General features: G+C 35.4%; 2 protein-coding genes across 2 annotated transcripts; both read right to left on the bottom strand.

The window, feature by feature from the left end:
* Positions 722-12126, bottom strand: LOC109712541. The gene is made up of 9 exons (XM_020236148.1): positions 12109-12126; positions 6619-6732; positions 6171-6352; positions 5821-6061; positions 5102-5306; positions 4765-4857; positions 4598-4687; positions 4193-4509; positions 722-948 (listed from the first exon to the last, which is right to left on the bottom strand). Coding segments are annotated over exons 2-9 (1230 nt in total). The 5' UTR covers positions 6720-6732; positions 12109-12126; the 3' UTR covers positions 722-947.
* On the bottom strand, positions 12148-13934 carry LOC109712771 (NEP1-interacting protein-like 2). Its single transcript, XM_020236524.1, has 2 exons — positions 13800-13934; positions 12148-12411 (listed from the first exon to the last, which is right to left on the bottom strand). The coding sequence occupies exons 1-2, from the start codon at positions 13932-13934 to the stop codon at positions 12148-12150; spliced, it is 399 nt and encodes a 132-aa protein (XP_020092113.1).

Genomic DNA, 14945 nt, shown 5'->3' with positions numbered 1-14945 from the left:
GGTCATGTAGGGACATACTTGTTCATTATGAAATAAAGGTGCATCTTAATTGACACAATGTAGTATCATAGCATTTTAATTATACTTTCTTAAATGCAAATTATTCATTATTATTGTTCTTTTCACTACAAGAAAATGATTTATAAGTGACGGTAAAAAGTTGTCACTAAAAATAAAAAATTTGTCACTAATAATTTTAGTGACGATAAATACCGTCACTATAAGTTGTCACGGTAGGTCCCGTGGCAAATAGATTTTGCCACGGAAAAACAAACATTGTCATTAAAAATAGTATTAATGACAAGTTAATTTTGTCACTAAACATTACCTATTTGTCACTAAATATTATTTACGAAATAGTTGAATATTAAAAATAGTAATCTTAGGTGACAACATATGCTGTCACTAATAGTTAGTGACATCACTATTCGTCACTAAATACTGCATTTATGACGATAATTATTTACTACACACTAATATTTACTGATAATAAAGTTTGTCACAGAATATTGCATTTATAACGATAATATTCATCACCAGTATATTGTCACTAATATTTAGTGACAACAAAATTTGTCACTATATTATCAGTCATAAAACGTTCTCTAATAATAAAAATGTATCATAATGTTTTACAAAATTCTATTTTAATGATAATACAAACTACAATAATATTTGATACAGCTCCAAGCAACCAACTGATATTTATGATAAAAGCAAATCGACGAAATTTTTAAGTTCTAATAACGAAAAGACATTAATATTCTCACATTCGTCATACAAAATACCTCTCAATATCTCCAATTTTTTAAGTACATGACAAATAGTTTTCAAATTCAAACTAAATGATTCAATCTAAAATAAGTACATTTGATTACATAGTCCACATCCAAAATAAAGGATTATCGAATACTAATACTATGTAGAAGTTGCACCACTCATCATTACCTGCAATGAATTAAAAACAAATATAATTAGACAAAATTGAAATCTAAAAGAAAGATAAAATAAAAATAAAATATTGATGTTAAGGATAAGTATGATCCAAGTGGAGCTCCATTTATTTTCTCAATGTATCCTCTTTCCTCATTTTTTAATAATTTCTAATTTAATTTAACAAAATAAAACTAGAAACTAACTAAAAAATAAAGCTAGAAACTAGCAAAAAAATAAATAACATTCAACAAAATAACTAGCTAAGATTATGCGATAAAAAGCACTTAACTCCAAGTGTGGTATTCCGGATTCTATTTCCGCCTTAGAACACCTGTAGTTTTGAGTGTAACATTTTACCATTCCCCAGCAGCTATTCACTTTAACATAGACGGCGATAAAGGAGAGGAGGGTTTCTAAGGTTTCTAAGGTCTAGCTGTGAAAGATCCAACAAGTAGGCGACTATTCATTACAAACTGACATGGCGTGACCTAAATATGACATGCTGTGTTCATAAGAACAATAATAGGAACCACATAAATTGTACAGCACAAACTGTAACATAGTGATCGATTCCGCTCCAATATTTTGGATGCCAGCATAAACACATGAAGTTAAAACAGATAGACAAGGAAGAAGAGCAAATTTTGATCTACATAATCCCAACTTAAAGATAACATTTCGGAAGCCAAAAAATGCAAATTGCAATCTTAATTCATGCAAAAAATAGCTCCTTTCCCATTCTAATGTCTTCGTAAGGATAGTACAAACACGTACTGATTCTTCTCCTAAGATTATGCGATAACTAAATCACTGCTACCGGCACTGATGGCAATACCAGAAGTTACCACATGACCCATTTAAAAATGACATTTAGGTCGAAATCACCAACTAAATATATTAGAAAGGCTCAAATATGAAAACTCCAACATTAAACAATGAAAAAAATAGCTCTGTTCTCATTCAAATGTCCTTCTAAAAAACAGGTATTATCTATTCTCCAAATAGTAGACCATAACTGAACGTTGGTATCGGCAAACAGCATAAGGTTAAAACCGATAAACAAAAAAGAAGCAAATTTGAGCCACCATTATCCATTCAAAAAAGGCATAAAGCACTAAATCACCATCTGAATGTATTAGTCAAGCTCAAAATTGCAAAATCCAACCTTAATCCATGGAAAAATAGCTCCATCATCATTCTAACATCTTTGTAAATAGAACAAAAACAAATCTTGATTCTTCCCCAAATACTAAGTCATAACTAAGAATTACTATCAGTGTAAAACATGAAATTTGAACCGAATATATAATTTGGACTCTTATACTTAGCCTGCATTATTAATCATTTTATTAAAGTAATTAAGTCACAAATTGCTCTAAAACTTTAATAAGATCTAAGTACACTCACACGCAGGTGTCCTTTCAAATCCTAGAAAGGCTAATTTAATCAACCGATTTGTCACCAACAAACTGTGGTTGCAAGTGTCTTTATCTGCTCTACACTGATTAAAACACTTTAACATATACAAATCAGAGTCTCTTTTTTTGACTCAAAACTTGGGCCTATCTCACATCAATCGAGTTTTCATTAGATTAATGTAGAAGATCCAATGTAGATTCCGTGTCCGACCCGAACTCAGACCCTACTTACACATGTACTTGCAGGTGTGTAGCATTATGCAACCATACTTGGCTAGTGCCTCCTAAAGCAAGCTTAAGCTTACTTTTAGGGCCTACTGTTTATAAAATAAGTTAATGGCTGAAGCTTATCCTTATAAAAAACTATATATCTACTTAATAGGTTTCGTGTACCTTGAACATGGTCATTTGGTTTCAGAAGGATTTCTATTAGCTAGGCCATTTTTGTATTCTCTCTTCTCATTGCTTACTCTTGAGTTTTGCTCTCTCACATCATCTAATTCCACACAGAGAACAATAGATCACTGATCAAATTATCCAGGTACTATCAGTCATCTCCTCCTTTGTCATCTTCTCTTTTATTTTTCATAAGTCTATTTGGATTTTCTCTTCAATCAATTCCTTAAATCTTTCGAGTTCTTTATGAGCAATTCATATGGAAAAAAGTGATCTAACTTACATGTGCTCTTAAGTCAAAAGATGCTTTAGTTTCTTTCAGGTTGGTAGTGATTGTATTAGTCATGTTAATTATATCTAAACAAAAACAGGAAGTGTGCTTAGTGTCTTGATACAAATCATTTTGAAACTTTAGTTACAAGAAAATTCCATGTTTGTATTGTAATCACATATCTTAGTTAAAGGAAAACATGGTTCTTTGGCCTTCTAGAGGCATAACACATATATACATAGATTAGAGGACATATATAGATGAAATATAATCCATTCAACTATTTAACTAATAATTACTGACAAAAATCTCAAGGATCTTAAACACTAAGCCAAGGTGGAAACACATTACACATTTAAGTTTACAAAAGGCTATGATGTTTCACATGTTTCTGCTTTTGTAAACAAAACACGATAGTCAGATGAATATACCTAAAAAACATGCAGCAAACAAACTCATTTCTAGAGTATGGCTACTATACTCTTATGAGTATAGACCTTTTTACACTCATAAGTCTAACGGGTGGAAATGGTCAAAGAGATACTCCCCTTAATAACCTGAGCTTTCAATACAAGGAGCATTTAAAGTAGAAGTAACCTTAGATGTCTAGTAGAGATTCTTGTAGATAAAAACAGAGGCAAAATTTAGGCCTCACACTATGCCAACCAACACTGATCTAGAAAACAATGCTTACAAGCCTCAAAAGCAAAAAATTAGACGTTGAAGCGTTTTAACAAGAAATGAGAGTCTCAACAAGAAAGAAGTTAGTGTTGCTTCAAAGCAATCAGTATGATAGGAAATTTGTGCATACATATTTTTCCAACTTGATTTCAAAGCAATTAGCATGATAGGAAAAATACTTTGGGTTGCCTCTCAACAATAAAAACCCTCAATTAACAAAGATAGAATACCAAGTAAACATCAAAATCAACACAAAAAAAGAAAAAGAAAAAAAGGAAATAATGCAAGCGAATAGGACCAAGTAAACGAAGGATCGAAGCAAAGAAGAGATTGATACCTGGAGAATCACATCATGAGATGACAAGGATGTAATTGCTTCTTGGCCAGTTTTCACGTTGAATGACTAGAATAATATGAAAATAGATAACAAATTTGAAAAAGAATATACAAATAATTTAATCTTAAATAAGAAAGAGAGATGGAAACTTACTATATTGTGCTAGATTGTATTTCATTGTCAACCGGTTGAGAAGATGTAGTACCATCCAAATGTTTCAAAATATTAGTCATCATTATTTCCATATCTCGTTGTTTATCAGTAATTTCTTTCATCTTTGCTTCCCATTTTGCCTCTACCTCTGCTTCAATTTGTGCTCGCATCGCTTGAATTTCTTGTGCTCGACGTAATTTACCTCTTATATGTCCACGTCGCTTTTGTCCAACTATTTCAGTAAATATCTCATTTTCATCAATATCAGTAGATGCATCCTCAGCTTGACGATCATTGATCTCCTTTTCATATTGTTCCTATATAATTCAAGCAAACTAACTTAAGAAAAATCTTATTTTTAAGAGATTAGTAAATAGATTAAGAATAAAAGCAAATCACTAATACCATTATTTGTCTTGAAGGTGTGTCAACCCAATCACCATTTTTCTTACTATGAGTTAGCTCAAAAAAGTCTTTGTCAGATAGCTCTTTGCCCTTTACAAAAGTTCACTTAATATGTAAATACTTGTTAATCAAAACAAAATATAACAAAACATGTTAAAATTCTATACCTTATCTTCACGCAGTCGCTCATAACTTTTTGAGCCGGTTGTATGTGCCATTGTTTGCAAGGACCTATTTGTCATATTTCTTGAACTCATTTCCTATAAGTAGACAATCAATTTTCATTATATAAGTTCAGATAACTATTAAAATTGAGAAAATAACACAAAAATCTCTACACTATCAATTATATTCTAAGTTTTAGATAATATAAATATGTTCATACATCATTTATATAAAAAATCAGCCATACAAACAAATAAACTACCTTTTTTTACACATACTAATGATGAATTTTTTAATTCAATTACGAAATTAAACTTTTTAACCGACAAATTTTTTTACCTGAAACTTTTCAGAACTAAAGTATTCAACCAACCACTTCCATTGATCTTCTGGGATTGAAGGAGGCTTATTACGTATATTTTGTTGATAAGTTGCTTTTGGATTATAATATTTTGCCTTCATCTTGTACTTTCTTTGTCTATAACGATCACGTAGCATGTCCATGACGTGTTCTTTGTTGCTCTCCAACAAAATAAATTTCTCCGACAAAAGTAATGAAAGAAAGTTGAGAAAAAATTAATTTTTTCTACTATATGCTATGAAAACCCGCTATCACAATATGCCCACTGCGTGCTTTTTACCACCATGGTAATAGCAAAGATGGTTGATTGAGTCTTATTGAGACACGCAAGAACCTAGAGGTGCATTCGGTGCCAATGGAACATATGATAAGGGAAAAGAGAAAAACAAGGACAACTCCACAGAACAATGGTAACTTAGTAAAGTAACAGATAAAAAACAAAACACATTTGAAAAAAACCAAGAAAATTCTAGAGAAAAGCACACATAGGTATTAGGTTATGATATATGGAAAGGAGTTGAGCAGTAAAGGGAACATTAATGTGATGAATGGAAGATAGATAATAACCATATATAGTGGGCAATTTACAGAATGAATGGAAGATAGATAATAACCATATATAGTAATTCTAATTCCTGTGGGCATGCGAAAGTAAAGCATAGAGTCAAGTAAGGAAGAAAGTTTATCCTTTTATACCTTCAATATCATCCAGATCTTGTCTTTTTTTTTGTCGTCAATATCATCCCAACACTTAACATTGAGAGGAGCATTGTATGGATTTTTCAAGACTACACCTATCTCAGTGATCAAATATTGTGCGGAATCACCTATAGGTTTGCCATTCTTGAATTCAACTTGCACTCCGCCTTTGGGAAAATCAATTAATAGTTTTAGGTTACGAGACTCTCCACGTGCCTTCTTTCTATTAGTGCATGAACCTAATCAAATGTAATTAAACCGTTTGTTAAAAAAACTAGATAAGAAATCAAAAGTAGAAAAAAGCAATTTAGAAAAAAAAAAACACTATATAAGAAACTTGAATCTTACTAGCGCTACTTTGCCCCGTATCTTGTGTAGTGGAGAACTCCGGTGGATGATTAGTATCACTTTGTATTTGGATAGGTTCCATATTAATATGTGAGTCATTCACAATGTGTTGTGTCTGTATAGGAGCATTAACAATAGTCTTACGCCTTTCTTTAATCCTACTAGCCATAGTAGACTGCATGCTGCATATAAAACTAGCTTGATCATCAATAATAATAAATAGGTACACCATTCTTGTATATGATAAATTTAAAATAAAAATAACAATGATAAAACTTAAAAGCATTAAATGAATCTATAATTATCAACAATATGAGTTCCGAATCAGAATTTATTCTATGGTTAATGTCTTTAGTTTTATGTAAACAGTTTCTTGTATTAATTTATGCTTAAAATGACAAATATTAATAGTTTATAGTTAAATTATAATATTTGTTTTTCATCTTACTTTGCATCTCGACTTCCTTCACCAGGGGTTTGCTTTGGCTCTAGATTAGCTTGCAAACTTGTACCTTTATTCTTACGCACTCCTTTGGTTCTATTAGTCATGATATTTGATACACTGCACAATACAATGAATCTTTAGTAAGTTGTGGACAAAGAAACAAGTAAAATAGTAGAATATCATGTGAACTATAATGATTAGAGTATAAATGCTATTAACCTAACAATAAAAAAAAGAGAAAAGTCATATTAACGGGTCATTTACAAGCAATCAACAACGAAATAAAAAAAGCACGTTAATTTCTTGATTGTTTTGGACACTATCAAATGATAAAATAAGAAAAAGAACATATTAACAACTTAAAAAAAGTACGGTTGGAAGTAAAATAGCACGATTCAATCCTCTAGCTCAATAGACATATCGTTCTCATCGTCATCATCACTGCCACCGACATCGTCGTCGTCGTCGTCGTCGTCGTCGTCGTCACGGTTGATTTGATCATCTTCATCCCTTTCAAAATTAGAATTACTTGCATAATTTTTATCCACTCTCTTGTACTTCAAATACTCATTTAAATCAATAGTCAAGCCTTGGAGGTCATTTATTTTCCACATCATACCATTCATTTCATCAATTGCTTCATGCATTGTGTTGCTATTGTCATAATAGCTAGAAGATTGCATTTGTTGGAATGGTTTGTTGGCAAGAACAAGATCTTCTTCATTTTCTTTATCATTCATTTCCTCCCTTGGCATGTTATAGAAGTCTCGAGGTTCGGCTCTTATAACTGTATGCCAATTAGACCTTCTAATATCCCGAACATAATATACTTGCTCCGAATGACATGCAAGCACAAAAGGATCACTCTTTCCATATCTTAGAGTTCGACTAAAGTTCAACGTTATAAAACCATATTCATCAGTTTTAATTCCTCTATTTGGAGTATCAACATCCCACCAATCACACTTAAAGAGTACAACTTGATGATCCCCCATGTAACACAATTCCACAATATCAGTTAAAATGCCATAAAAGTCACAAGCTCCATTAGCACTCTCCCCCTTTACCACAACTCCGCTATTTTGTGATTTTTTTTGCAATTCATGTTCTTTTGTTTGAAATCGAAAACCATTCACGATATATCCTGCATAGCATTTTACTTCTTGCATTGGACCATGTGCTAATGATAGAAGTTGATTGCCAACTTGTCCAATTCCTCTTCTGTGCATCTCTCCAATCTATTTTCACAGAACAATGGTAAAACAATGTCAACTATACAAACTAAAAATGTAAATAATTTTTAAAGTTAGATACATAATAAGTAATACATACTCTATTTTCAAACCATTCAGCAAAGTCCTTATCAAGCTTTGCCTTTACATTCTTGACACCAGTCTTTATAATCTCGTCTTCAAACTCCCTATATTAATAACTTTTTTAAAATCTTAATATAGAACTAAAAAGAATAATGAAGATTATTTCAAAAAAAAACTTACTTGAGAAAAAGATTAACTTCATTACAATTTCTTAACACAAACAGACGAGCGAGATCCCACTCTTCCAATGTAAGCATTCTTAATCTTTTACCCGTATTTAGTGGCCTTCCAGTTTGTGAAAAAATTGCTAATTCTCTATCATCATTATTAACCACTCCCTCAAAATTCCTTGGTAATCGATTAAATCTTGTTTCCATATTATGCAAGTATCTTGAGCAAAATGTGAGACACTCATCAGCTAAATATCCTTCTGCTATTGAGCCCTCAGGATAAGTCATATTACGCACGTAAGTTTTCAATCTCCTCATATACCTATAAGATAAAGTTCTTACATCATTTATTAAAAATCAATTTGCACAACAAAAAAAATAAAGGAAGATTATAGTACCTTTCAATTTGGAACATCTACCTATATTGTACTAGCCCAGCTATTTTGGCCTCACTTGCCAAGTGAATAGGTAAATGCTCCATGATATCAAAGAATGCTGGAGGAAAAATCATTTCAAGCTTACAAAGCGTGATAACAATTTGGCGCTCTAATCTGTCCAAATCATCCAATCTTAACCTCTTAGAACAAAGATTCTTGAAAAAGGAGCATAATTCGATCAATGCGTCAGAAACATCTTTCTTCAGCAAACCCCTAATTGCAAGTGGTAGGAAACGTTCTAAGAGTATATGACTATCATGACTCTTAAGTCCCACTATCTTATGTTCCTTGAGATTTACGCATCGCGATATATTTGACGAATAACCATCAGGAACCTTTAATTCTGCCAAAAACTCACAAAAAACCTTTTTTTCATTAGGCGTCATCGTATAACATGCAGCTGGAATAATTACTTTGTCACCTTCTTGTCTTGGATGAAGTTCTTCCCGTATATGCATTTCTTTGAGATCAAGACGTGTTTTTATAGTATCTTTTGTTTTTCCTTCAATATTCATCTATAATATGTGTCTTCACATTAGTACTCATGAGCTGATTAACAAGTCTTACGGAAGGTGGTGTGAATACTCTTCTTCAAGCTATCTATTGATTGTGAGTTATTAACTTCGTTAGTGATGAGGGAAATTGGATGCCATGCAACTGAGCTATGCTGCACTCTACCGAGAGCTGCTTGGATGCAAGCGTTTTCTCTTGTAGCGATCACATACTGCTTTGTCGGACCAGCCATCTATGTTTAATAGGTAACATCGCCAATGTCACTAAGTAAAAAGTTTTCCCACATATTTTCAATGATGTTGAATGAGTCATCTTGTACCACAAGGCAAGCAATTTGCCTTTATTACCCAACCGAACATTATATAGTCAGGAAATCAATTTATAGTTCACAAATTGCTGCATGCAGTTTACAATTTTGCTTTTTATAAGGATCATATGTCGTCCACACCAATTTCACTATTCTGTTTGAACTTATCATTAAGGGATTGCAAGTATTATTTATTATATTCAGTCAACAAGGACCGGAATTATAAATGATCATAAATACTTCTTGTTTATGCCACACTGCAATTATATGGAATACGAACTACAGCGCAAGTACTTAAGCCATTACTAAATTGTTCCAAGGGATGCGTTAGCCTCATGGTAATCATCTGCATTGAGGCTCTGTATGCAAATGATTGATGTGAATCAATCAAAATGTTTCAAGGCTTTAATGATCGGAAGGATGACTTAAGAATCCCTCATCAAATATTATAATGCATGGTCATTTCGGAAGCTGTTTTTGTAGACATGAGCAAAAGCCGTTGAGCTTGGTGTAATGGAAAATGGAGCGAGGTTGTGTGTGAGGAACGTTTCTACTCTTTCCATTACACAAACTTCTCTTGGAAAGCCACAAATGTTGGCATTGATTTAGCAGCTGTAGTTTTACTTCAATAAGTGCAATCATTCTTATGCATTCTATTTTTTATAATCAAGACCAAATCTTGAATATTTTTTTAGACTATAAATAATTTTGGTAAGACGTGTTCCTCAGGAAAGGCTTTACTCAAAAATAAGTCTCATAGAAACCCTTGTTAGTCCTTGGCTAAGGAATTAATATGGAAAAGCATTGTATAAAATGAGGTTTGAAGAATCCGTGACACCAGGATACACTTGCTATTACCATTTTTAATTATTGCAAAATTGGTTGTCTTCATTCGGTTCTTCTGAATCAGATGCACCTAAGTCTCTAGTTTCCCACCTCTCCACATTATGGGCTCCAAAATGAGCTTCTAAGATATCATGTACTGACTCACCATCTGAATCACAATCACTACTCTCAATTGTTTCAATTTCTTCCCCGTGCAATAGCCATCTTGTATAACCGGTAACAACACCGTTCACCATTAAATCGGTCTCAACCTCATTGCGTTGCTTAAATAGAACATTATTACACTTCTTACAAGGACATGGAATTGTGTCTCCAGATATCATTCCAAATGCAAAATCCAAAAATTTTGAAATCCCTTCTTTGTATTCAGGACTTAATCGATTCTGAATATGCATCCAGCTTTTGTCCAACATATTTTCTATAATAATAAAATAATGGAATTTATGCATGGAACATGAAAAGCAACAGAAATATTAAAAACAAAATAAAAAAATAGCTCATGAATTTACAACCTATATCTATAACATAATGCATAACTTCTACGAGAACTACATTGGCAATGATAGTAGTAAATTTGACCAATGATACGACTGGCACACTAATACCAATAGAAATTATTTAGGGTTAACCAACTATACATAACTTTAGACATATGAAAATTCGATTACATGATCTACTATGACGGATAAAAACTCGTGCCCTTTTGCGATTTATTATGGATAGTTTACAAGAAATAATGAGAATGGTGTGCATGTAAATATTTAAGCTCAACAAATGGATTGATGCTCATAAAAGGCTTCTACAAACATTTTATATAGTTGAGTATACATGAGTATAAATCATGCATTAACACGATTCATTTGCATCAATCAGGGTGCTTAATTAATATATTCGATCCATACATCTTTGAGTTAGATATTTACAGCAAATATATATGTAGTTCTTTATTCTTCTGTGAACAGTACACTGTTCTAAACATGTGCCACATATAGCATCATACATGTATAGCACTTTAAAACCAAGTACTACAAAAGCAAGCAACTTTAAGTTCTTTTTTTTTGTTATTATTATTAGAAAAACGATTTTTAAGGTCGTTGGAGAAGAAGTGTTTTTTTTTATGCTACTATAAAGTATTTATATCTGTTTTTTGCTACAGTCCCCAACATGTATACAATTATATATTTTAAAACTAGAAGTAGAAGATTTAAATTAGGATCTTATCTCTAGTCCCTAATTATAAAGGCTCATTTCAAGTTTTTTGCAAGCTTCAGCAAGAAATTTTATAGTCTATATTTTTTTTAATTTTAATTACTTTAGATTTTTTTATGTACTAAATATTTTGCTTCCGCATCTCGTATAGGACAAAGTAAATGTTAAAAAATATAATGACACAATACTTATATCCCCAAATTGCACTCCGTTCTTCGAAAATCACTCAAACAAACATTAATTGTAGTTCAAATATATCCAAAATTTGATATGTGAATTTGTCAATAGCTAAGCATAGCAAATCTAAACCGAAATTAAATATCATATGGAGTTAGGGGCTAAAACATCTTTCATTACATCCAAAAGATAGCTTTTGTACTGCACATTATTAGCTCACATAATCACAGCTCTTACACCATTAGCAAAACTAAATATTAATCGGAGGAACTACTATTATTAATCCATCCCTATTAGAAAAGTTGTTAAGAAAAAGTAATAGAAAAATGAATTAGAAACTATATAAAGGACTAATTGTTTGATTCTTTCATGGAAAAGAGGGTTTGATTGACTAGAAGGTGCCATCATGATCGTTTCTTTTGTACACGGCGAATAAACCCTAGCAGTAAACAACTAGTAATATTAAATTACAAGGCGATCGAGATCAAAACAGAGAAAGGGAGGGGGGAAGATCAAACCTGTCGCCGTGGCGTTCGCGCGATCTCCTCCCCAGGCCCCTAAACAGTGGCGCGGCAGATCGGGCACGCCGAGGACTTCACGAGCCACCGATCGACGCACGCTGCGTGGAAAACGTGGTCGCAGGGGGGCAACGCACGGCACTGCTCCCTCGCTCGGATCTCCTCGAGGCACACGACGCAATCGGTCGCTGCTCGCACCTGCCGTTGAAGCTCCGCAGCGGCTCCCGTCCCCTCCGATTCTGCGTGATGATCGCCGGAGATCTCTCCGGCGGCGATCGCCGGAGATCTCGGTAGGAACGAGAGCTAGATATGAATGGGAAGGGTTTGAGAGAAAATAAATGTCGGGGTATGCCAACAATAGGTGAGGTTTGGAACTTAAAATATAACGTGTAAATACAAATAAAAAAAAAGATATTGATATTTTAAAAAAACATTAGTTGTGGTATAGTGGTCAGAAAGGATGGAAGGAATGAATAGGTTGCGGGTTCAAGCACCAGTCCTACATTTTTTGTGACAGTTTTTTTTTTGTTTTGTAACTAAAAATGTTTTTGATGACATACGAAATTTAAATCCGTAGCAAATGAACTACTTTTTTGTAGTGTTTTTTGACTTATCCTTTCTTTGGGGCCTAGTGGTGCATTGAGCTGAGGTCAGTAATTGCCCACTCGGAACTATAATTTATAGTTCTCACGCTCTCTGTTTTATGCTTTCTTTCAGAGCCTTCCACGCCGGGAGAGGCTAGGGACCATGGGAAGGGCGTTGCTTCGAGCTAGCTCTTCAGCGAGAGACGAGTTGATAGGTGGTCTACCTCTCGATGTTCTTATTTTAGAGAGGTTGAGAGCTGTACTAGTGTACTAGAGACCACCCTTTTGTGTACCATTTTGGACAGTTATTGTATAGCTATATGCTTCATTTTTATTGTTATAGTATTTTTCTTTTACCTTGTTATAGATGATAGATCAATCTGTGCTCTGATATCTCTAGATGTAGATTATCTTTGGCTTTACTTTTTCGCTGTTGTTTAGACGCCTTATATGTGTTGACATATGGCGGGTCTGGGCACGCTACCGGGAGGGCCTCTGCCGGTCCCGGGGTGTGATAGATTAGTTTGGTATCAGAGCCTAGGGTTGAGTCTTAGTGGACCTAGCAAACCTTAGGCTGGTTGGACTATAGGAAATAGGCTCGTGAGAGACGAGGTCTAATTTAATTGTTAGCGAAAGTATTTCGATTGGGTTTGATGGTAACTCTAAAAAGTTAGAGTTCGATCGGAGTGTATGGCTTTTAACTTCGCGGAGGGTTATGTTGGCGGTAGACAACGTAACATCGGGAGTTAGTAGTGAAGGACACTTCCTTACTTTCGCCTGATTTGGGTACTTATTTATTTGAGCGGGGTTGCGATAGCGTGGGTTTTACTAACTTGCGCTTTTATGATGTTGTAGTGACAATGCCGGCGACTCGCTCTAAGTCTATAGGAGCGGACAATGCGGCGAACTTTGAGGAGGTGGAGACCTCTGCTACCTCCGAATCCGGCGAGGTTCGTGAGTTGAGGAGCCAGCTGGCGGCCCTCACTGACTTAGTCGCGCAGCAGGCGGCGGCAGCACGGCAGCAGGCAGATGCGGCGCTCCGGCAGGAGGCGCGAATGGAGCGACTGGAGGATTTGCTTAGGCAGCAGGCGGTTGCTAGGGAGGCACAGGTGTCCACACCCCCACTAGCACCGGCAGTGATTGCGACACCGAGGGGGCCATCTCCAGGGCCCGGTACTCTGAGGACATCACCGGATATTGCGCCTCGGGGAGAGGAGTTCGTGGCACCACCGGCGTGAGCATCTGTAGCGGGGGCGGTTTTCCCCGCGATGGTTGAGGGAGCCGAGCGGGATCGGCTCATGCAGCGCCTTAGTGAGTTCAGGCGATGCAGTCCATCGACCTTTGACCGGGAGAACGTGGACCATTGGATAGTGGAGAAGTGGCTTATGCATATGGAGAAGCTATTTCGAGATACCTTTGTGGAAGAAAGGGACAGAATGTGGCTCGCCACACACTTCTTGGACGGCGAGGCCTACCGTTGGTGGTTGGATATCCTGGACAACCCCAAAACGGATTTGGCAGCGATCTCTTGGGCGAGGTTCAAGGAGCTGCTTCTGGCGCACTACTTTCCTACCAGCGCCAAGAGGAAGATGGAGCAGGACTTGCGCAGCTTGCGCCAGGAGGAGCGGTCTGTGGCCGAGTACGAGAGGGAGTTTTCTCGGCTACTCCACTGTGTACCATTTGTGGTGCGGGATGACGAGGATAAAGCCCGCATTTTTTAGCACGGATTGCGGCCTTCGATCTTCCGGTTGGTGTAGTCCTCTAACCTCCAAACCTATCGGGAGGTTGTGGACCGTGCACTCATTATGGAGGCTGGAGCGGCAGTGTCACGCCCCGGGGCCGATTTTGAAAGCCTTTTTAAAACAGAGTTGCGGAAAGTGTGCCATTTTTTTTTTTTATTTTTTTCAACCTGGCCCACGTGACGTACAGACCCGCCACAAATACAAAGTTCCTCTGTCCACTCGGGCAGAGTCTCCTTTGTATTTGCACGGCGTACCAACGGATACAACAGGATCTCAACCACAACCTACATTTACCAATCAACAACCAAAGCATGATATGCATTTCCATACAGCTAACAATCCTTAGAATGATGCATGCCTCTAAGCACTCCTTAGGCGCTGGATGATGCAATGCACAGTACAACAATCATCCTATTTAAAAGTGCTTCCCACACGGAAGCTTCTGTTTTTAAACTCTAATTCATTCATTCATAAAAACCATTCGAAAACCTTTTTAAAACTGTTTCCCACA

The sequence above is a fragment of the Ananas comosus genome, linkage group 7 (genome assembly GCF_001540865.1).
Source record: "Ananas comosus cultivar F153 linkage group 7, ASM154086v1, whole genome shotgun sequence".
Taxonomy (NCBI): domain Eukaryota; kingdom Viridiplantae; phylum Streptophyta; class Magnoliopsida; order Poales; family Bromeliaceae; genus Ananas; species Ananas comosus.
Note: the sequence above shows the minus strand (reverse complement) of the source record. Positions and strands in the feature narration are given on the sequence as shown.

Excerpts from the sequence above, each read along its gene's own strand:
- LOC109712541 (XM_020236148.1), bottom strand. The coding sequence starts at position 6,719 with ATGACTAATAGAACCAAAGGAGTGCGTAAGAATAAAGGTACAAGTTTG. Across the intron at positions 6,353-6,618 it reads GAAGGAAGTCGAGATGCAAA|CATGCAGTCTACTATGGCTA; the intron begins GTAAGATGAAAA and ends TTTTATATGCAG. Across the intron at positions 4,688-4,764 it reads AGCGACTGCGTGAAGATAAG|GGCAAAGAGCTATCTGACAA; the intron begins GTATAGAATTTT and ends ACTTTTGTAAAG.
- LOC109712771 (XM_020236524.1), bottom strand. The coding sequence starts at position 13,934 with ATGCTCACGCCGGTGGTGCCACGAACTCCTCTCCCCGAGGCGCAATAT. Across the intron at positions 12,412-13,799 it reads TAGTGGGGGTGTGGACACCT|CTCTCGTTCCTACCGAGATC; the intron begins GTGCCTCCCTAG and ends ATTCATATCTAG.